Source organism: Vulpes vulpes, chromosome 9 (genome assembly GCF_048418805.1).
Source record: "Vulpes vulpes isolate BD-2025 chromosome 9, VulVul3, whole genome shotgun sequence".
Taxonomy (NCBI): Eukaryota; Metazoa; Chordata; class Mammalia; order Carnivora; family Canidae; genus Vulpes; species Vulpes vulpes.
Genome location: NC_132788.1, coordinates 97,932,967 through 97,955,561, shown reverse-complemented (window position 1 = coordinate 97,955,561; position 22,595 = coordinate 97,932,967). Strand labels below are relative to the sequence as shown.

Sequence of the window (22,595 nt, the reverse complement as noted above, 5' to 3'; positions counted from 1 at the left end):
CTCTACGCTTAGAGACACAGATTAGTGTCCCGAGCACCTAGACCTGTGAACACAGTAAGTGCCCTGTGATGGGATGACATGTATGAATGAATGATTGAAGAGAGGGTGACTTTGGCCAGAGAGGTTAGGGAAGACTTCCCTGGAAAAGTGGCATTTGAGCAGGAACCTGAAGGAGAAAGAGCTGGCCAGATTGAGAGGTGAGGGAACAATGCTCCAGAAAGGAGGGACAAGGAGTGCAAAGGCCCTGAGGCTGGAATTCACTAAACAAACTCAAAGGACAGCCTCTTTCCAGCTCTGTGAATGAGATAGGCCCGACAACTTTTGTTTCCTTAACAGAAAGGGCAGAATGAGGCCCCAAGTGTCACCCTAGGAGTTTGCAAGGGCTGAAAGTTCCAAGGGACCCTGAAGACCTTCTCCAATCCTCCTCGGCAGGTGTAGAGTGGGCCACAAAGGCGAAAACTGTGCCCCTTAGTAAGGACCCTAAACAGGAGAAAGTGGAGGACCTGGAACATACAACTGACTTCACTTGCCCCTCTCTGGGCCTCAGTTTCTACATCTGTGGAATGAGAGGAGAAAGGCAAAGTTAACATGCACTTCAAGCAGGCAGCTCAGTTCCTGGCTCAGGACACACTCTTCTCAAATGTTACCTGTTGCAATTATGTGATCCTCATAAATAGCCCATTTTACCCATGAAACAATAAAACCTCGGAGAGGTTAAGAGACATGAAGTAGTCAATATCCATCTCTAGGGGATAATACGGATAGTGTCGTGAACCTGGCCCAGACTTACAGGGTTTGGGGTGTAGAGAGGGTGGCGGACATGTATCAGAATGCCCAAGAACTTCCACCAGTGCCAGCCTGGGGGTGTGGGAGTCAGGGAAGACTTTGCAGGGGAAAGAGATGCTGAGCTGAGACACAATGGGTGAGGATGAGGATGGAGGAGGAGCAATCCAGGTGGTGGGCACAGTGTGTGCAATGGCCCTGAGGTGGGGACATAGCTTGGAGTATGGAAAGCCAGATGAGTAGTGGAGTGCACTCACTAAGAGGGAAATGGAGAGATGTCTCTGGCCCAAACTGAAGGGGAGGTGGAGAAAAAAACAGAGAAGGGAAATGCTAAAGGCAGATGATCTACAGGGAGGTTATAGCAAAATTTTATTCCCTTTTGTATCACTTTGCAGTATTTCCAAATTCTCCACATAAAACACATATTACTTGTAAGTAAAGGGGGAAGGAGAAAAAATATACATAAAAATCCCCTAAATCTCTGCTTTTCATTTATTTATTTTTTAAAGATTTTTTGTTTGTTTGTTTTGAGAGAGAGGAGGGGGAGGAGGGGCAAAGGGACAAGGAGAAAGAGAATCTCAAGCAGACTCCACACTGAGGCTGAGCCCGACTGGGGGCTCGATCCCAGGACCCTGAGATCATGACCTGAACCAAAATCAAGAGTAGATGCTTAGCCCATGGAGCCACCCAGGCGCCCGTAAATCTCTGCCTTTTAAACGTCTGGAAGGAAAGGCACCAAGTTTGTGACCCAGACGAATTTTAATTCTCCTTCTGTGGAATTTGATTGTTACTTGTGATGATCATGAATTATCAGTGGAATGGAATTATCAATGGAATTATTCAGGAATGAAGCCAGCTGTTCTTGAAGCCAGAGGCCTCTGGATGACTTGTGTCCTGTTATAATTCTTCAGAGGCGGGGGCGCGGGAGACTGAGGCTTCTGGAGACTGGAATAAAACCTAATACTTAAGCAGAGACGCCTCTTTTGCTGCCATCGAGACAGGCCCCTTCAGCAAGAGCTCCACCAGGCCAGGAGCCTGAGAAACAGTCGGGAAGTCAAGGAGAATCCTCGGGTTCACTCCACCTCTCTCCGCCAGGGGGCGCCGCTGGCTAACCTCCTGCTCCCAGGGGCATAGCCTGGAGCAGGCAACAGGACCTATTTGCATCTCAGTTTCCCCATCCCTGAGGTGGGGATGGTATTAATTTTCGGTAATAGGGTTTATTTAACCCCAGAGACATGTTCAATGCCCTCACATTTCTAAGATATTTCAGAAAGGTCACCCTCCAACCAAAGTTGACCCGAGTGCTAGGATCAGGCCGTAGAGGAGACACTGAGGCCCAGAAGGGGCTAGAACTGGAAAGAAAGCCTCAGAGCCTCCTTCCCCCTATCGGGAGCCTTAGAAACAGATGAGGGGAGAGGCAAGAATGCTGTGCTTTTGTTGCTGGTCTGTAAGAGGGAGAAAGTGGGGGTGGGATCCAGCAGGGGGGTCCTGGGGCTAAGGAGAAGAGAACCCAGAGACCCCAAGACTGAAACTACAGTGACTTAAAGCAGCAAGTGCACAGGAAGCCACAAGCTAAGTCAGTCTTCAGAAACAGGTGCCGACACAGTGTCTTTCCTGCGTCTTATTGCTCCTCACTGCAGCTCCTGAGCCAGAATTGGGTCTGGAAGTTTTGATGCTAAAAATTCTCCCATTAGAGTTTCCCTTCTCTTGCATGGAGCTGCCTGGCAGATGAAAGAGAGGCACCTGCAGGGGGCATGTCTCCTGGGGGCTGACTCGCCACCCCCTTGCGTGGGGCTACCCTAGAAGCACACAGCAGGTACGAGCCTGGCACATAGTGGGTGCCCAATAAATATGTGATCAAGAGTGAAAGAATAAAAATAAAGTGATGGATGTGCCTCCAGGATGAGCACTGGAGAAGGCGGGCAAGGGGTCTGGGAGACATCCTTTTTCCACACCAGGGGTGGAAACCCAGGAGGGAGATCCCAAGGGCGCTGGACGAGGCTACCCCCAGCCCAGCCCCTTGGAGAGCTTTCTTGGAAAAGCCCAGGGTCAGACTGGACCCTGGCCAAGTGCCTCCAATTTGACCCCACGGTCTGCCTATAACTAAAAGCTTGTTTGTCTCCCTCAATGAGGAGGAAGGGGGTGGGGGGAGGCAAGGCAAAGGCCACCAGAACCTCCTTCTGGAAGACCCACCCACCCACTGAAAGCCATTAGGTGCCAAAGGGCTCAGCCATCACATTGGCCTCATGGTCCACACAGGGCTTGCCCCCAGTCCTCTGGTTGTCCAGGAGTGGGGCCCCAGGGTCTGGGCTGGCTTCAGGGGCCAAGAGCTCAGTGTCAGGTGACTCCGAGACCTCTGTGTCCAAAGCTCCTTCTTCCTCCTCCTCTTCTTCCGCCTCCTCCAAGGTCAGCTCAAAGTGGAACCTGTCAGGGCTGTCCTGCTGGGGGCTGGTGAGATCCACAGGACTACGGGGAATCTTGCTCTGGTACCACTCACGGTTGTCCTCCAGTGTGTCCAGCAGGTCCTGGGCATCTGGGTGCACCAGATCAGCCCACGTCTCCCACAGTGGGTGTGCAATGTAGTCAATGAAACCCACCTGTGGGTTGATATGGGGGTGGGGGTGGGGGATGTAGCTACGCAATGAGTCACCATGGAACCTAGACCTAGTCCAGCCTCCAGGCCTTTGCCCAGCTTTCTCCCTCTGTCTGGAATGCCATTTCCCGACTCCTACTCAACCTTCAAAACCCTTTTCAAACAACCCTTTCTCTAGGGAACCTCCCCTGCCCCTTCTGGAGTCCTGCAACCACTAAGTCTTTCCCTCTACTCCAGCCTTGACCCCTCAGGGCTGGATGTATGTGTCCCCCAGACTGGGAGCCTCTCCAGGGTGCCCCATGTCACCCAAAACAGACATTTCCAAACTCCACGAGTGCATATCCCTTTCTCTGCAGCCCAGAGAGAACGCGTCCCAGGCCTGACTCCACACAACCCAGTGCAGACCTCACCCGTAGGCCCCTCCCCGTCACTGGCCCACTGTGGTCAAGCCAGGACTCCTGGGCTCAGCTCACCCACTGTTTCCCCTCCCTCCCCTCAGTGTCTGCTGGTGGCTCAGCCCAGGGGCCCTCAGACCTGGGACTTCTCTACCGAGGCGGTGTGCTTATCGCACATGGGGCTGATATCCAAGCCTGATTCACGCTCCCGGTCACCCTGCTGGAAGAACTCGGCCATGATGCGGTCCGTCCACCGGCGGTACAGCTCCAGCGGCTTGGTGGGGTTGCTGAGGTCTGCACAGTGCACCAGGTTCTGCAAGACCTGGGGAGACGAAGGCTCAGGAGGGCTCTGGCCCGGCCACCCTCAGGCCTGGTATCCCCCCATAAGAGGCTGGTGCCATGAACACACCCATCTTATAGGTGGGGAAACTGAGGCTGGGAAAGACTGGCTAAGGCATAGGCGTGTTGTGACTCTGGTGCCTCCATTTCTTCAAGTTTGGTGCACAGTCAATGCTTCATAAATAAAGCTAAATGAGAGCCATGGACACCAGGGCCCCAGGGCCCACCCAGCCACACACCTGGATGCGGTCAGAGTAGTTGTCCAACAGCAGGACTCCAAGGCTAGTCACCTTCTTGGTTTCCACCATGGTTTTGAGGTCGGCCAGGAGGTTCATGTGTTTGGACATGTCTGTGGCCAGTACCTGGGGGCAGACAAGGGAGGATGACAAGTATGAAGGACTGCACCTGCTCCACCCCTCATTCCCCAACTCCCACACCCACTCTGACTCCCAGCCCTTGAGCCTCAGATTCCTCATGTATAAAACGGCGGGATGTAACAAGATTCACTGCAAACCCAGTTCACAAGAGGAGCTGAGTCAATGGTCCCTTCTCCAAGGTTGTTAGGTTTACAAGGAGCATCTCACATATGGGACAGGGCAAGGGGGAGGGAGATTAAACTTGGGGCTGAGGTGAGCTGTGCCTGAGGGCAGTGGTGAGGCCCAGCAGAGGGCATGGCCTGTGCAAAGGCCCTGGGACTGGATGAGCTGAGGAACATAGAGGAGCAAGTGAGTGCAGTAGCAGTGGAGGGTGGGGAGTGCAGTGGGGAAGAATGGGGAATTTATCCAGAGAGCCATGGGAGCTGCAGGGGATCTCAAACCAGGAAGGACCCGCCTTGATGCTCCCGACCACCCTCCTGTGGCCACCATGTGGCCAAAAGGGCTCTTTTCAGCCATTTAGAAGGAGGTTCAACTCTGAGCACAGCTGTTTAAAAGTTAACTGAAAAAAAAAAAAACCCATCAACTTAACTGGACCCAGCTAACCCAGGGGTGATCCCTATGTAATGCATGGGCTTCTCTGAGAATCAGATAAAAATCTCAAAAACTCTCCCCAAATTTTCCATCTGCCTGAAATGATCCGCCCACTGAGGGTACCTGTTGCCCAAGGCCCCAGCTCCACCCCATCAAACTTTTAATACCTCTTCAGTCAGAGCCTTGGTTTCTCTGAGCTGTCCTCACATGCTGTTCCCTTGCTGAGAACACTTTTCCCCTGCTCATGGCCCTCCACACCCTGCAAGCCCCACCAGCTTTAGTGTTCCCTCTGGGGGAAGCCCTCCTCAACCTTGAGTATCCCACCTCATCCCACAGCTCTCTCTCCAGGTCTCCCAACGTGGCTCCACCTATGGGTCCATCTGCCTCACAGACTGTGAGTCTGATAAAGGCCAGAACTCTATTGGTCATTGGCACAGGGCAAGCACACAATAGGTGTCCAATAAATGCTCGTTAAATTAATGAATAAGGGGCATCTGGCTGGTTCAGTTGGCAGAACACGTGACTCTTGATCTCAAGGTCATGAGTTCAAGCCCCACGCTGGGCATGGAGCCTACTTAATTAAGATGATAATAAATTAATGATAATGATATGATAAATTAATAAATAATAATAGATTAATGAATTGAGGCACAAGACTTACTGTTGCCTTCCAGTCTGAAAAATATCAAATAGACAGACTTATGGCTCAGAAAAAAACTGTACCTGAAACCTCAGAAACTCAGTGTGTGATGTGCAGCCAGCACCTAATTCGCCCGACCAGGGCTTGGATGGTCATTGCCCCATTTTAAGAGGAGAAAGCTCAGGTTCAGAGTGGAGACATGGCCAGGTCCAACTGAAGCCCCAGCCAGGCCAAGATCACCCCATCCCATTCCTAGCTGTGGCCTCACCATGTCGATGACCATCCTGCGCAGACTCTGCCGCTGCTTGGCACTGAGGTTCTGGAAGATGTCGCAGTTCTCTGCCTGCAGCAGCTTGAAGCCCACGGCCAGGTGGTGGTTCTCCAGCACAGAGGCATCATTGTACATTAGTGCAAGCTCTGAGTCTGCAGGGGAGGCAGAGAGCCCCAAGTCCTGTCCCCTGGCCCACTTCATCCAAAAGCAGGTTTTGCAAGCCCTTGGCAAAATCCTACTCATCCGTGGAGGCCCCAACTCTAATGCCTCCTACTCCAGGAAGCCTTCTAGAATTCTCTCTTTTCCTTAGTCCTGCCCTGACTGCACGGCTGGGGGCATCTGTGTTTGGCTCTGCCTCCTTGAGACTGGGGACTCCTCGAGGACTTGGCATGACAGGAGACCACTCAGAGTTGGTTGACTGAACAACTGAGTCGTCATTTTATTAGACTTTGGGATCATTGAGGAAGAAGGCTCCACTCTTATCCCCAGCTCTCCAAGGATGTACACAAGAGGCACCGCATAACTATTTGACTGAGCTCTTCAGAAACCTCAGAGGACCCTGAACTTTAAAATCTTTGTGGCTCCAGGTCAGTTCTGCCACATGTGTTATTTTCTCATCTATTGAGCACCTACTGTGTACCTGGAACTGCTCTGAGCACCTAAGGGAGGGACTGTCCCAGCCATTTCACAAACAGGGAAGCTAGGCTCAGAGCAGGAATGGGTGGGCCTGAGGTTACATGACTGACAGGTGGAGGTCGGCCCTGTCTCCGACTCACTGGTGTTGATGAGAAACTGGTTGGAGACCCCAGGATGGTCCACATCATGGATGGCACTTGCAAAGACGGCAGCCAGGACTTCCAGGTCTGTGAAAACGGCCTGAGCAGGCAGGAGGTGTAGGAGGTCAGGGGTGGGTTCTCTGCACCTTGCACCCCCCCCTTCCCGGGGCTGCCCCTAGCCTCAGGGTAGTACCTCGAGGGCAGGTGTGGCCAGCAGCACATGCGTGGACTGAGCCACATCAGCGGCGTGTAGGCTGTTGTGGTAGGCCACATCCGCATGATAGTGACTCTCCAACATCAGAAGGTAGGTGGCAAGTGTGTCTGCTGGGATCTGAAATGTCTTGAGCAGGTCCCGTTCCTGGTCCATCACAGGCCTCCAGTCAAGGCCTTGGCTCTGGCCAGCAGCACACACTGTTCCCATTCTTCTGTCCCTCTAAACTCCCTTGGTCATTGTCCTTCCCCTCTGGTCTATCCCTGACGTCCCAAAGCAGGGGGTATCTTCCTCCAGCTGTTCCCTCCAAGACTGGGTCTTTTCAGGGCCGGGCTCAGGGCTGAGGCTTGTTGGCAATGAATTTTTTAACCCAGTGAACTCCCATTCATCCTTCCACATGCAGCTCAAAGTATGCCATTCAGGGGTATCAGGGAGGATTTGAAAATGAGTGTCCCCTGAGGTCTTGGGGTTGGAAGATGTGAAGGAAAGAAACCCCAGTGGTATCAGAAACCAAAGGTAGGGAGGTACCTGAAAGATGCTGAATATGATGGTTGTGAGGGGCCGGTTCCCACTTAGCTCTGCCACCTTGAACACATCAAGGCCCCACTTGTTGGTATCTTCCAGTTCCTAGAATGTGAAGAACTAGGGCTTAACTCCAGCTCAACTTCCTCAGACCCTGGATCCTTGACACCCCCAACCAGGCCCCAGGTCCTACACTAAGCCCCACCTGCCCAGTATACAAGTGGGCAGACCGAGGTCCAAGACAGGGCATCCAAACAGAGCCAGGACTCAGACTCAAGTCTCAGGATTCCAGATGGGGACCCACCTTGGCCAGCTGCCCCTCCTGGTCAGTCTGGACCCCAAAGCGTGGGACGGTGGCTGCAGAGAGGCTGGCACTGTGGGGGAGCCCACGCAGGCCGCTGATCTGGGACATGGGCCTTGGGGTCTCCATGGGGGTCACCCTGGGCAACTCCATCTCAGTCTGCTGGTCTGTAGACGGAGCAGGGTGGGGCTCAGGCAAACCAATTCAGACCTGCTGGGGTCATCCTGCCTAGCTTCAGGTCCTGGACCTTGCCAAGCCTCAGGATCAACCTATTTCCTTTTTACCTGGATCAAAGTAAGCTTGGAGTAAAGTCCCTATCTGGCCTGTAGCTACTCTTCTTCTCTGTTCATGGCTGATCTCAGTGACCCCTTCTTTTTGACATTGCCTTTGGGTACCTGGGGTTCAGTAATTTTCCCCAAACAGCCAAATGTCCTTTCCATGTCCCAAGCTGGAGACCTAGTTGTCTCCATGTTCACTCCATGTATCCCTTGGAAAACTTCCACTCATCCTTCAAAACCCTAGCTTTAACGTCCTTCTCCCCTGCAAAGTTCCTTCTGTTCTTCCCCGTGGTCTAGCTCTGACCCATCGGGTCTCTCTTTTTCTTCCTTCTTCCTACCTCTATGATATTGCCCAAGCAGTGACCCACCACAGCTCACCCAGGAAGGTTTGGGAGATGTACTCAGACACCTGGTTCCCAGACCGGCTGGTTTCAGACAGGTGAGTTAACTCCCGGTTCAGCATCCGCTTGAACTGCAAGGGAAGGTGAGGGCAGTGATGATGGGGGCACTGTGGGCAGAGGCAAATGATCTCGGCTATCTGGTCCTCCTCACCTTGTTAGAGGCCATTTCCCCCACTGAGTGCCGTGTCTGCAGTGTCTCCAGCTGATCCAGACACCAGTCCAGCTCGTCCAGTGTCTCCAAAGCCAGCTTCTGCCCAGTGTCCTCTGGGGGCCGAGCTGGTCAGGGGCCTGCCTCAACCCCCCTGGGGGACCCTGTGCCCCTCGTGCCTCTATCTCTGCATCTGGGCCCTGGAGCCCTTCCCAATAAGGCCATTAAGGACCCCAGGATCTGAGTGATAGATCTGTCCCCAGGTAGCTGTGTGACCATGAGCAGGTCTCTGCCCTCCCTGGGCCTCGGCCTCCCTATCTGTGATATGGGCGTGGAAGACTCCATCCCCAAGGGTGTTTTGGGGATTACAGTTAGCAAAGCCTAAGGACTCGTGGGCAGAGTAGGTCACCATGGAGAGGAAGTTCACAGCTGTCCAGCAGTGGGAGGAGGGAGTAGGAGCAGGCATATTACCTGTAGGTGGAGGGGGCTGACTGCCAAATAGGGGGTTCTCCACCGATGCCTGCCTGCGGTGCAGATGGCCTCCCTCACTCATACCGCCCCACCAAGTCTTCCAGGCCCCGCCTCCATCCAGCGCCCCCACCCCTTGTCCGCAGGTTGCTGGCCGCATTCTCTCTGGTCCAGCCCTGCCTCAGCCTCGCCCGCCTTGTCAGGCCCCGCCCCCAGGCCTGGCCCCGCCCCGCCAGTCCTGCCCTCTCCCGCAGGCCCCGCCCCATGCCTGCGCTTGTCGGCCCCGCCTCTCTCCGCCAGGCCCCGCCCCCGCCCCGCCCTCCGCGTACTTGGCTGCCCCGCGGCCTTGCAGGTGCGCCAGGGCTGCGACATTGCTCCGAACGGTCCTCAAACTGGCTAGGACCTGTGGGAAGGGGCGTGATCGGCGTTGGAAAGCGGAGCTCGGCTCCGCCTGCTGGGCTCACGGGAGGAGGGACAAAGGATGGGCACCCACCTGGGCGAAGGGCGTCACAATCATGTCTTCTCCGTGTCTGCCGGGAGACGAACATCAGGAAGGGCGGCCAGGAGAAGCCCTCACGCTGGTTCCCATCTTCCAGCTTTTACCCATTCGATGTCCTCAGCTGAGCGCGTCCTCCCTCCATGACTCCTCCTTTGGGTGCCCTGGTCCCTGAGCTCCCCTCACCTGACTCTTCTCTGAAAGCCACCACAGCTCCTCTGATCGATCCCCATCTCATAAATCGGATACCAGGGGTGGCAGAAGTCTTAACAGAGGCAGGGTGGAAATTACTTTATTTCTCTTTTCATTGTGGCTACCAGGGCTATCCTAACTCTAGGTGTTTGTGCGGTTGCTGCTAATCGCACTTAATGTTTCCCGATTGCCACCCAATCCCAGACTAAAGTCAAGTACAGAGAATTACCGGATATCATTCTCAGCATGCTCCACCCCATAAGTAAGCTGCCTGGCAAACACCTACTTAAACCTCAAAGCCCAGCTCAAATGACCACTTGAAGGAGGTGTGCGGACTGGAGGAATTAAGGAAGGGGGGAGGAACAGGGAGGTGTCATCCCACCAGCCTTGGACTCACAGATCGCTAGCCACAGAGGAGTTCCGAGACATGGCCTTGGGCGAGAGTTCGTAGTCGCTGTCAGAGCGGTACAGGAAGGATTCTCGCCTCTGGCTGTGCTGAGCAGAAGCCTGGATGACCCGGCCAAGGCCAGGCCCAGCCTGAGGGTCCAGGGTGCTCCTTCCGCATGAGAGTCCATTTTCCAGGTCAAAGCTGAAGGTAGATTGGGCTTGGTCAGAGACGAGGGTCCTGGCGTGTGATGCCTGGCTGTGGCCCACACCTGTTGTGTCACATTCTCCCAGGGGCCTCAGTGGGTTGGGCAGAAGTAGGTTCCAGTTTGTCCACATGCCCCATAGTCGCACCCCTACTCTGGGACCCCATGCTCCTCATCCCTCTGTCTCCACATTCATACGCCAGAGCCCTTCCCACTGGGATCAGTCTGGACTCTAGGACATGAGTTTCAGATCTGTCCCCAAGTGGCTGTGTGACCATGGGTAGGTTTCGGCCTTTCTCTGGATATCATCCACCTGTTCTCTAACATGCGTGTGGTATATGCCTTCCCTGACTTTTAGGGAGTTACAACAGAGCATGTGCGGACTGCTGCTGTGTGCCCGTACTACTAAGGAGTAAACTAAGGTCTGTGTTGCATGGTGAGTTCCCTGGCACTAGAAATGACTTCCTGGGCTTTCCTTTCTAGAGGGGGCCTGGGTCCAGCTTAGATGTGTTCCAAGTCTCCCCCAGTCAGCTTTGGTCATGGTCTGAATCACCTGTCCTCTTCCCCAGCTTCCAGGCTCGATGTTCATTCTATATGGCCCTGCCCCAATCTTGTCGACCATGTTCCCAGCTTATTTGGCCTTGTCCTCAGTTTCCCCTCTTCTGTTTCATTTTAGGCCCAAACGCTTTGCCTATTCTCTTCCACCTCCGGGTCTTTGCACAGGCTGTGCCCTCTGCCCACAGCACCATCCTCCCCCCAGTGTCCCTTGTTCCGATAATCCCCAATACCTCCTCAGGCCACACCCGGCCTGGATAAGGGGGACTACATCCCTATCCCTTGGGATTACTGATGAGAGAAAGAGTGGGAGGGGTGGAGAAAATAGAAGTTCTGGAGAGGAGTTAGAGAGAGAGGAGTTAGCAACTTGGGAGAGGGGAGTCATGGGCTTTTGAGAAGGGGATAGGAGAGGAGAAGCCAGGACAACACGGCGGGGGGGCGGGGGGAGGACATCCAAGACACAGGGGTCCTGGCCAAGCGCCAGGGTCCACCTGGTCCCCTGCCAAGTGACCCCAGCCCAGCCCACGGGCCAGGATCAGCACCTGCCAGAAGACTCTGAGCAGGGGTTTCGGCTTAGACTGCAGTGAGGGTGGGGGTTCAACAACATTCTGTCCAGTTCAGCTGGATTCTGTCCGGCTCGGTCAGGTACAGCCAGGTTTGACTTGAATTGGGTCTGATCGCACAGGTTTGGGCCTGCCCCAGGTAAGTTCAGTCGCGTGAACTGGCTAAGATCCGGCTACCGCCGACCGCTTTCAGGCAGGGTCGGATGCGCACGAGCACGTTCGCCTAAATCCAGCAGCGCTACGTTTCCGAGCAAGTCCCAGTGGCCCTCGGCCCGAGTCGGGCAAATTCGGCCCAGTCCGGCCTCACTCGGGTAAATTCGGACATATTCGGCTACGTCCGGCCGCCCTCGGCCTTTTCGAATTCGGCGCTTCTAAGAGAATCCCCAGACAGCTGGGGTGTCCAAGCTCCGGCTTCGTGACGTCACCACGAGGGGCGGGGCTTCTTAACCCTACCCTGCCCTGGCCGGGGCTCCGAGGCAGGCAAAAAGACGCTTAGGAGAGCTAGCGGCCGCGGAGACCCAAACCTGCCCTCGGAGGGGGAGCCCTGGGAGTGGCGACCCCCTGCCCCCTTTACCCCTCCCCAAAGGTTTTGGAAGAGCAAGCGTATGGATCACAAGGAAATTGAGGCCAGAAGAGGCAACAAGGTGCTGGATTCGAATCTAAATAATGGGTGCAGAGGGTTAAGGGCTGGGCGGGGATTTTCGCGCCGCGCAGAAAAGCTGTTTTTCTTTCTGCTCTAAACTTAGCCGGGAGCGGTGGGGTCAGACTGTGGTTCCATGACGCGAGAGGCGCGGGGCGAGGTCGCCTGGACTGTGAGAACCGTGCGTCTGTCCATCGTTTAGATAAGTAAACTGAGGCAAGGGGGCCTCAGAGGTACCCACCCACCCTCCTCCAGCCCCACCTTCTGGGACCGAGGGCTCTCCCTCCACGCCCCTGAGCTCTCTCCGGAACCCTCCGCAGGGACCCCTCTGCGCAGGGGTCTGGTGCCCTGGCGGCGCTCTCCCGCACCTGGGACACCCCGCCCCTCCCGGACTGAAAGGGTGCCACCAAGGACCACAGTCACGACTGCCTCCACCCTGCCAGCTGTCACTGGCTGTGTGACCTTGATGAAGGGACCTTCAGTCCCTGAGCCGGCAGGTGCCAAATTATCAAGTGAGCGCTAATGTGGCAGCAATCTAGCGCAAGGTGCCAAACACATTCGCCGTCCCCGAGCCCCACGAGATCACAGCTTCCTGAGGGGTCAGAATTCGAACCCACATCGCTGGCTGGACTCTTTGTAGGACGCAACCGAGTGGGACTGCGAGGAACCGGCGCTCGGCCAACGCGGGTCCGCTTTCTCCGTGGGACACACAACTCGCCCCCTTACTCTGCGAACACCCTGCCTCGAAGGCCCACGTCAAATCGGGTCTTCCTCTGTACACACCGAAGGCTTAGTGTTTGCTCCCCTCCTCGCCCCCCCAGCCATCTCATTGCTGGCTCCGGGACTGACTGGGGAGCGAGATCAAGGGGAGGAGTCACTTCCTCCTCCCCTCACTCCCAGGGCGTTCGGCCCGCCTGCCCCCGACAGGCTAGGGTCAGGAGGAGACGTGAGCCTCAGCCCGTCCTGCTCTGGGCCACACGGCTGCAAAAGGACAGACGCTGGTCCCCCGGGCATTACACAGGCAGCGGGTGAAGGGAGACAGAGATGGAGAAGGACGGAGCCTCCAAGTAGAGAGGGCAGGGGGAGAGAGATACCGAGAAAGAGAGGGAGGAGCAGAGCGTCCCTACCCTGATCCCCCACCCGGCTCCCCCTATCCCTGACTTTGCCCGTCCCACCTCCAGCCTAGCGGTTCTGGTGACCCCCGCCAGGCCCTCGGCCTCGCCTCACCACAGCGGATGGGCCACAGTGAAGCGCCGCTGCAGGCGGATGCTCTGGTTCACCAGGAGTTTCCTGAAGAGCCCGGGGGAGCCGCGCGGGGAGCCCCGAGGGGAGCTGGGCCCAGGGGCCGGGGCGGGCGCGGGGGGTCCCTGCATCGCCAAGACCGCAGGGAGGCTGAACCCAGCGCGGGCTGCGCGGGACCTTTTCTGGACAGCCGCGGGGGCGGGGCCCGGCGGGGAGGGGGCAGAGGGCTCCAGGGCTCCGCCTCGCCGCTCGACCTCTCCTTGATGCCCCGACGCGACAAATGGGGAAACTGAGGCACTGAGCTGACCGCGACTCTCTGCTCCCTCCCTTTGGGGGTGGCCCCTTGGGCCCCAGAACCCTGACCTCAGCCATTTCCCTTTGTCAACATGTCAACATGTCCCCAATTAGGGCAGCTTTGGGTTGACAACTTGGCTGAAAAAGAGTGAAATGCGGAAGCCAGAAAGGGAAGTGTCCGGGTCACCAAGGCATGGAGTTTGCTGAGGGGCTGCCCAGATCCCACACAGTGTTTCCAATACCCCTCTGCCCATTTTCCATATGGAGAAAATGAGGCCTGAAGCCATCAGTGGCTGCCCAGAAACTACAAACCCTTCACCCTTTGCCGGGTGGGTAGACTGAGGCTTGGAGAAACGTAGTAACGGGTGCATGGCTTTGCTGCAAGCCAGTGGGGTTCGAACCCAGCTCCCCCTCTCCTAGTCCCCCTCCACAAAGTCCCCACATGACCCCCACCTGCTCTGACATTCCCCAGGCCCTGTCTCTGGATCCTTTCCCCTCTCTTGTTGTCTCTACTGGACAAACATCCGCACTCCACTCCCGCCAGGTCTTCCGTCTGTGAAGCATCAGCTGCCTCTCCCCTGCCCCAGAAAGGACCAGGGGCCTGGAAAGGGAGATTCTGGGGGTTGTCAGGGGTATGTAGCAGGTGCACTATCCTCTGAATGCTGGTGCTAGGATGGCTGTGCCCTGTTCCACAGAAAAGGAAACCAAGTCTCAGGGTGACAGACTTGGAGGCAGGACCTTGAGTACCCATGGGTGAGGCAGAGGCAGCTGAGGCCACACAGAAGCTCTAAATCACACTGTGTCCCTGCTGTGGGGTGACACCCCCTCCCCTGTCTTTGTCCCAGGAGACTTCGTGCATTTTGGGGGTCCCTAGGCAAATGACATCTACATTTCTGACACTCCTAGGGGAATCTGATGTACAAAGGGGGCGATTAGAGCTTCCATGGGGGAACCTCAGGTGCCACAGGGAGGAGACTCTGACTCTCTTCTGACTCCCAACCATCTTATTGTCCCCATTGTACAGATGAGAAAACGGAGGCTCAGAGAAGGGGCACTCTGGGGCCCAGGAGTGCAGAGAGTCTCAAGGACCTGGCTGGGAACTCCCTCCTGCCCTTGTGGCCCTGCAACCGGACACCTGGTGGGAACTAGACTTGTTGTCCCAAAGTCAAAAATACCATCTGTAGTTGCTGTGGCTGGACCTAATTATAGCCAGTCCCCAGGGGGTAGAGGCTGCCAGGATCAGCTGGGTGAAGACACTGGGGACAGGGTCAGAGAGCCCTGATACTACCTCAGCCCCATGGGAGGGGTCTGTAAGAGTCCTAGGTCCCCAAGGAGAAACTGAGGCACGGAAGGATTCAGTCCCTCCCCAGAAGTCACAGACATGCAATGGAAAGCTTAGAGTGCATCAATACAAACTGCTTCCTACTTGCCTGGAGCTGGGCCAAGGGTGGCACATGTAAAAGTCATTTGATTTTCAGAGCAACTCTGCAAAGTGAGGACTATCAGGCTCATTTTGTGGATGGGGAAATTGAGGCACAGGGAGGTGGTATTCACTTGCTCAGGGTCACGCAGCCCTGAGCGGCAGAGCCAGGGTCATTCGGCCCTAGGCTGCAGGGCTCCCTAGCCTGTGCCCTCTCCCACTTAATGCTTAACTGACTCCATCCCCTCTGAAGTCCCAGAGGCTACTCTGACATTAATTTTTATCAAGAGTTTTAATAGTTTAGTGGTTTGAAACATTAATAGATTCAACTTTAAATATTTTATTAACAGTTTTAACAGCAATGCTCTATTAATAGCTTTTTGGATGGGGAAAATGAGCCACAGAGCCAAGACTCAGCATTTGAAGCCTGGTCTGTTTGACTCTGGGAGGTCCCAACCTAGCTGGGTAAGGAACTAAGGATGAAAGAAGGGTGGACATGAGGACCCCTGTTCTGACTTTGTCCTGTGTCCTGCATAACCTGAGGAAGTGCCCAGAACTCCAGTGCCCTTAGTATATAACTGTCTTGAATTCCCCCATTGAAGCTATTCTTTCCTTGACAGACACTCTTCTCCTCTACCACCAGGTGGCACCGGTGGGATGGGAGGCAGGTGCTGTTATGCCCATTTTACAGACAAGTAAACTGAGGTCTGGAGAGGAGCTATGACTTGCCCAAGTCTCTATGGAGAATCTAGACAAAGAGAGGAGAGTAGGGGCTAAGTCAAGTGTATAGATGCTCACATGGGTCAGATCTCACCGTCCTCTGCTCCAGATCCTCCCATGGCTCCCTATTGCCTTTCCAACTTAAGCTATACCTCTCTGAAGGCCTTGTGTGGTCTGACCCTTTTGAGGTCTGAGCCTCTCTACCCCCCTCCTCTTGGCTCACTCTGCTCCAGCTTCATCCCCCTCCTTACTTTTCCTTGAACCAGCCAGATTCACTCCCACCCCATGCCCTTGCCCAGATGCTCTTCTTCTGCTGACTTTTCATGCTGCAGGTCACAGCTGGAGCATGACCTCTCCAGGAAGCCCTCCCTGACTAGCCCTCCCTTCTCTCATGGGTACAATTTCACATTTCCTTGTCATGATTACTTGATCTGGATCTGCCTTGCCCACTAGGCCCTCAAAGGCAGTACCTCCCTTTGCTCACAGCTGTGCCCTCAGTGTCTGGCACTCAGTAGGTGCTCAATAAATGCTTGGAAATAAAGAGAAAGTCTCCTTCTTCCACCCTTCAGCCACAGTAATCTGTGTTCAGCTCTTCATATACCTGATCCTCCTGAGTCTGAGGCTCTGCACATTCTGTTCATTCTGCTTGGCACGTCCTTCCTTTCAGTCTCTCTGGCTAAATTTTCTTCAACCTCCAATTTAAGCTTAGATGCCACCTCTTTCAAGCTATTCTTTCTCAGAAAGCCTCCTCTGGGCTCCCCTGGCACCCCAACCTCTCCCCATCACAACACAGATCACTCTGTACTATCTCCATCTGGTGTAACTGTCTTCACTATCAGCTGTCCACACCTGCTTGCCCACTGCTGTGTCCACACCTGCTTGCCCACTGCTGTGTCTCCAGTACAGGACCTGTACAGCACACAGTAGGTGCTTAATAAATACTTGCAGAACAAGATTCTAGGATCCTCCCAGACCACATGATCTGCGTGGGGCAGTGGGGAGGACAGCCAGATCTGGGAACCAGGCTCCTAAACAGAAAGTTTAAGACAAAAATGTAGAAAGTACGGATTCATGTTTGCATCTCTGTCAACACTGAGGTCAGAGAAGCACTGCCACTTTTTCGGGACCACACAGTAGGTTGTCCTTAAACCCAGCTTCCCCAAGGGCTGAGTCCCTCCCCACACACGCACATGTATGCACACTCACAGGAACACAATCTCCTGCCTTCCAGAGCCACTTGGGGTCTCCCCCCTAAGACAGGCGCAAACCCGTCTGTTTGTTCTTTCTTGAAGATGGAAAATCATGAGTCACTGGGAGTGGGGGAAGGAGGAGCTGAGGGATGTGGATGTTGGTGGGGGCAAGGGGCCTGCTGGGTCACCTGGGAATGGCTCCAAACCCTCTGGGCCATGGGGCCCATCTGCCACAGATATATCCCAGAGCTGCTGGAGGACCAGGCTGAGAACGTTAGGCCTGGCTTGTTGATTAAGTAGGAAGTCAGTGGCCCCAGGAGGTCCATGGCCCAAAGTGGGAGATAATGAAAACCAAGATCCAGAGAGGAAAGCAACTCACCAGACGTCACCCAGCCGAGCCGCAAACCCCAGCCTCTAGATCTGGCCTAGAGTCAGGTGGCCCCCCCTCCTATCCAGGAGGGCCTGGGGCTCCTACATCTTACTCCTCAGTCCTCTAGCTCCTCAGCCTTCCAGCCCTGAGACCGCCACCTCTGGTCCCTCTAAGGCCCCTGTTTCCTCTCTGTGTTTCTTTTCTGTCTCTGTCCTATTCCCCTGCCAGCCCTCCCCTTGGTTTATACGAAAAAGGAGGAGTAGCCATCCCGGCTTTACTCCCCACTTCTCCATTCCATCTCTTCGGGTGTGGAAAAAACATCCTGTGCTCAGGCTCCCCGAGAGGCTTCCACTCCTTCCCGGGTGACAGCAGGCTGGACAGAGCACAGAGAAGGCTGCTTCCCCAGTGCTGTGGACAGCCCGTCCTGCTGCTCTCATACATCCTCCCCAAGCTGCCCTCAGATACTCACGGTGGCCACAAACCCCACAAACATCCCAGGACATTCCAAGATCTGGAGGACCCTCGGACACCCAGCTGGGTCAGAGTGAAGTCATGCCCAGTCACACACCCATGGGCACCACAAGGGGAAACACATAGGCACGTACACAACTGGTGTACACACACCCAAACATATCCAGTCCCCCACAGAGACACGACTGTGGACACTCACACACGGGTCGCAGCTGCTCAGACTCATACACACACTCAGATGCGATCGCACCTTAGCACACCCAGTCAGAGCCCCACAAGCAATCATGACACTACCACCCTCCAGCTCCACCCCACATAAAAACAGCTTTTCCCTCCAAACAACTGGCCTCAAGCCAAGCAGCAGAGACCCCCGCCCCTGGAGAAGCCAGGACCCTCCCCCACTCCCGCCAGGCCCCGCGCGCCCCTCCCCCACGCCTCGGGAAGTGCCCTGCCCCCGCCCACCTACCGCCTGTAGGAGGTGGGCCAGGAGCGCCGCGACTTCTCGAGCCCCGGCCGCGGGCTGCGGTCTGTCTCGCTGCGGCCCACGGACTTGTCCGGGTCCGAGTAGAAGCGTTGCTGGATGCGGATGGGGCGCCGGGGCTGACGCCACAAGTGCTTCGGGGGTCTGGCTACGCCTTGGCGGCTGCGAGCGCGACTCAGCTCGCTGGATGCCTCCGCGCCTTCTTGGACCCCTGGGGTCTCCATGCGCCAGAAGAAGGGAGCGGGGAGAGCGGGGAGCAGAGAGAGCAAGGCGCGGGAGCCGTCCCTGGGAACGAGTGTCTGCGCCGGGTCGGGCCAGGGCCGGGGGTGGAGGCGACAGCGAGGAGCTGTCCGCGCTGGAGGTGCTGAGGCGGGAGAAGGTAGAAGCAGGGGCTCAAGGTGGGGCTGACGCCGAGGAGCTGTCCGTGCCCGGTGGTGCTGAAGGACAGCGAGGAAGAACTTGGGGTGGGGGTTGGAACAGGGATTGGGGACACCCCCAGAGCAGAGAATGGTTTGCTGTCCCCTCTAGTGCTGAATGAAAGAGGGTCAAGCCATGAGCTCGGACTGGAGAAGACAGAAATTGTCCTCCCTTTCGCTGCCGAAGGGAGAACAGGGAGACAGGGGCTCTGGAGGACCCCCCCACTCCCCCACCCGCCGGCGCTAAGGCTCTGTTCCTTCTCTTGGCGCTGAAAGGGAAGAAGGTAGTAGATTCAGGGGCTCCGGGTGGATGAAACGCGAGGAGCTAGCTGCAGGAAGCGCAGAGAGACTGGGGTTCAGAAGCACCTCCACACCAGGGCGTCGTCCACCCAGGAGGTGCTGAAAGCTGAGCAGCGGCGGGTCCTCAACCCTCCCCAGTGACCGTAGCAAGGAGTCTGGAAGCAGAGCCAAGGGCTCTGGTCTTCAGAGGTAGGCACCGATGGTGTTTCTCTGCCAAGCTCAGGAAAGTAGGCTTAGCGGTTCAGCCTCAGATGGGGTCTCTTTGGAGTCCTGAAACCCCCACTCACAAAGGGCAAGGATCCTGGAGGGGAGCGTTGTAGCAGGGCCTTCCCATCCCTAGGATGGGGACACAGAAGCTGCGTCTAGTCGGGGCTGCCAACAGTGGGGGTGGGTAAAGAGGGGCACCCTTTTATAGCCACGCCAACGCCCAGACCCTCAACAGAAATGATGGGATCTCATTCGTCCCGCTCTGCCTTGGGCCCCACCTCACAGCCACGATTCCTGCCCTCAAATCCCAGGCCTGCCCCTCCTTTTCCCAGTTCTAGAAACTCAAGGCCCTGCCCACCAGGCATCCTAATCTCAGGGGTAATTTCCTGGTAAGTGGCAAAGGGAGGATGAGAACATTTTCTATTATGGTTAACAGAAGTAGACATACACAGGAGCAGGGCTGGGTGGGTGGATGTGGGCTCTGGGTTGGGGCAGGGAGGCATTTGGGGCCACTTGGTGCAGTAGGTTTGGGGGTAGGAAGAGCCATGATCTCAGAAGGATATTTCAAGGCTAATTATCATGGAGACTATCCATCCTTTACCTTAGTTGTGTCCCCAGGTTGGAGAAATTGGAAACGTTTGGGTCAGACAGACTGAGCTCAAGCCCCAGTACTGCTGTCTTGATGGATAGTGGAAAACAAATGACTCTTCTCTCTCCTTTCTTTTTGCTGCTCAGTCACTGTGCTTCCTCTTAGATCCCTCCCCTCCAAAAATGACAGGGGAAGACAACTTGGTCCACTGGTGAGGGACATGGTTTGTGCCACTGGCTGGCTGTCACTCCTTCTTTCTAAGCCTGTTTTCTATTCTGAAAAAATGGAAATAACGATGGTGTCCCCACATCTTGGCATTGTTGGAAAGATGAAAAGGGATGTCACATGTGAAAGGTCAAAGGCCAGGAGCTGTCCACACAAGTGGCCCCTCTCTTTTACTCCCTGCTGGTGTTTACCAATGCCCGGTGTGTCTACCTCATAACTTCTGAATCTACCTACTTTTCTCCAGCCCATGGTTCCACCTTGGTCCAGCTACCACCATCTCCTGCCCAGAACTACCCAAGACCTGACAATTCTACTCACACTAGTCCCAGAGAATTTTTTTAAATGCCAATCTGATCAACCCACTCTCTTGAAAACCCACCCATGCCCCCACCCATGCTCCCCATAAGGTCTTGTGTGGTCCAGCCCCTGCCCACATCCTCAGGCTCCCCTCCAGTCTGTGTTCAGTTCCTCATACACCTGATCTTCTTGAGTCCAAGGCTTTGTACAATCTCTTCCTTCTAATTGGCATATGTTTCTCTGTGCTTCTGTGGCTGACTCCTTTTCATCCTTCATGCTAACCTTAGATGCCACCTCTTCCAAGTAGTCCTTTCCTCACCTTGTTTGTAACCCCCAATGCTGGGTCAGAAGCCTCCTCTGGATTCCCATGGCACCCTGATCTCTCCACCTGGTATAAGTCTCTCTCCATCATCAGCCATTGAGCACCTGCTTGCCCATGGCTATGTTCCTAGTGCAAGTCCTGGCACACAGTAGGTGCTTAATAAATGTTTTCTGAACGAGTTAGAGAAAGGTTCATCTAGATGAGGCACTCTCTGTCTCCTGAGACTGGCCCCCTTGTTCCCCATCTGCCTCCTCACCTTCCTGGGGCTGGATGGTGGCTTGGCTCTGTCCCTCGAGCCTCGATGGTGAACACGACGCAGGCACTGGGCTCAACCTCTCCAGGGGTTCCAAGGCGGCTTGACAGCGGTGGCAGCAGTGGGGTCCCTGAGAACCTTCTCCGGATGACACCACTGCCAAGTGGGCTCATGGGGACCACACCAGAATCCACTGACTCCCGGACTCTCTGGGGAGACAGTGGTGAGACATAAGCAAGTTCCCAGGCGGGGAGCCTCCCTGGGACACAGGGGACCTTGAGGAGGCTCTGAGATGCCCTCACCCATATTCCTGGTCTGGACCAGAGAGCTGTAACTGAGTCTGTCTTTTTCTTTCTTTCTTTCTTTCTTTCTTTCTTTCTTTCTTTCTTTCTTTCTCTCTCTCTCTCTCTTTCTTTCTTTCTCTTTCTTTCTTTCTTTCCTTTTAAAATTTTGTTTATTTGAGAGAGAGAGTGCAAGCAGTGGAGGGGTGGGGCAGAAGCAGTCTCTTGGCTGAGCAAGGAGCCAACGTAGGGCTTGATCCCAGGACCCTTGAGATCATGACCTGAGCCAAAGGCAGATGCTTAACCGACTGATCCACTTAGGCACCTGTGAGTGCTACTTTCTCCCTGAATGGATTTACCTCTCTGAGTCTCAGCTTCCTTATCTACGAAATGGGTATATGGATCTCAAACTTGCAGGATATGAATAGTGCCTGGTCCACAGTAGGCATTGCAGAAATATTTATTAATCAATTAATACATAGTATACTTATTATGTATAATGTTGTATAATGTATACTGCTATTTATTGCAATAATATGTCCTCTAATGGTATTCTATCATATTATATTTTTATTAATATATAAAAATGAAACATTCAGTGAGTAAACAAATGAATAATAACAACAGCACCAATAGCTCCCCTTTCTTGTACACTCAATCCATGTATGGGCTCTCCTAAGAATCCCTCATAGATTAGCTCACAAGGGCACAATAAGGCTATTTTTAAAAAAGATTTTATTTATTCATGAGAGACACAGAGAAAGAGAGAGGCAGAGACACAGGCAGAGGGAGAAGCAGGCTCCATGCAGGGAGCCTGAAGTGGGACTTGATCCTGGGACTCCAGGATCATGCCTTGAGCTGAAGGCAGACGCTCAACCGCCAAGCCACCCAGGCATCCCAACCACAAGGCTATTTTATACCACTATCTTGGGATCCCTGGGTGGTGCAGCGGTTTGGCGCCTGCCTTTGGCCCAAGGCGCAATCCTGGAGATCCGGGATCGAATCCCACGTCGGGCTCCTGGTGCATGGAGCCTGCTTCTCCCTCTGCCTGTGTCTCTGCCTCTCTCTCTCTCTCTCTCTCTCTCTGTATGACTATCATAAATAAATAATAAAATAAAAAAATTATACCACTATCTTCATTTTATTAAAAATTTTTTTTGATATTTTATTTTTATTAAATTTTTTTTATTTATGATAGTCACAGAGAGAGAGAGAGGCAGAGACACAGGCAGAGGGAGAAGCAGGCTCCATGCACCGGGAGCCCAACATGGGATTCGATCCCGGGTCTCCAGGATCGCGCCCTGGGCCAAAGGCAGGCGCCAAACCGCTGCGCCACCCAGGGATCCCGATATTTTATTTTTAAAAGTAATCTCTATACCCAAAGTGG

The 22,595-nt window shown here is 54.7% G+C and overlaps 1 protein-coding gene across 2 annotated transcripts; it reads right to left on the bottom strand.

Moving 5' to 3' along the window:
• Positions 1-1,129: 1,129 nt before the first annotated feature.
• On the bottom strand, positions 1,130-19,974 carry PDE4C (phosphodiesterase 4C). Of its 2 annotated transcripts, none has more exons than XM_025989630.2 (15): positions 18,304-19,974; positions 10,180-10,371; positions 9,588-9,624; positions 9,424-9,497; positions 9,098-9,150; positions 8,630-8,742; positions 8,456-8,549; positions 7,803-7,966; positions 7,505-7,603; positions 6,959-7,123; positions 6,766-6,865; positions 5,987-6,141; positions 4,350-4,472; positions 3,911-4,093; positions 1,130-3,380 (listed from the first exon to the last, which is right to left on the bottom strand). In XM_025989630.2, the coding sequence occupies exons 1-15, from the start codon at positions 18,540-18,542 to the stop codon at positions 2,994-2,996; spliced, it is 2,178 nt and encodes a 725-aa protein (XP_025845415.1). In that variant the 5' UTR covers positions 18,543-19,974; the 3' UTR covers positions 1,130-2,993. The 2 variants fall into 2 exon arrangements, with proteins under 2 accessions (XP_025845415.1, XP_025845416.1); XM_025989631.2 differs by lacking the exon at positions 18,304-19,974 and adding an exon at positions 13,358-13,731.
• Positions 19,975-22,595: the final 2,621 nt, after the last annotated feature.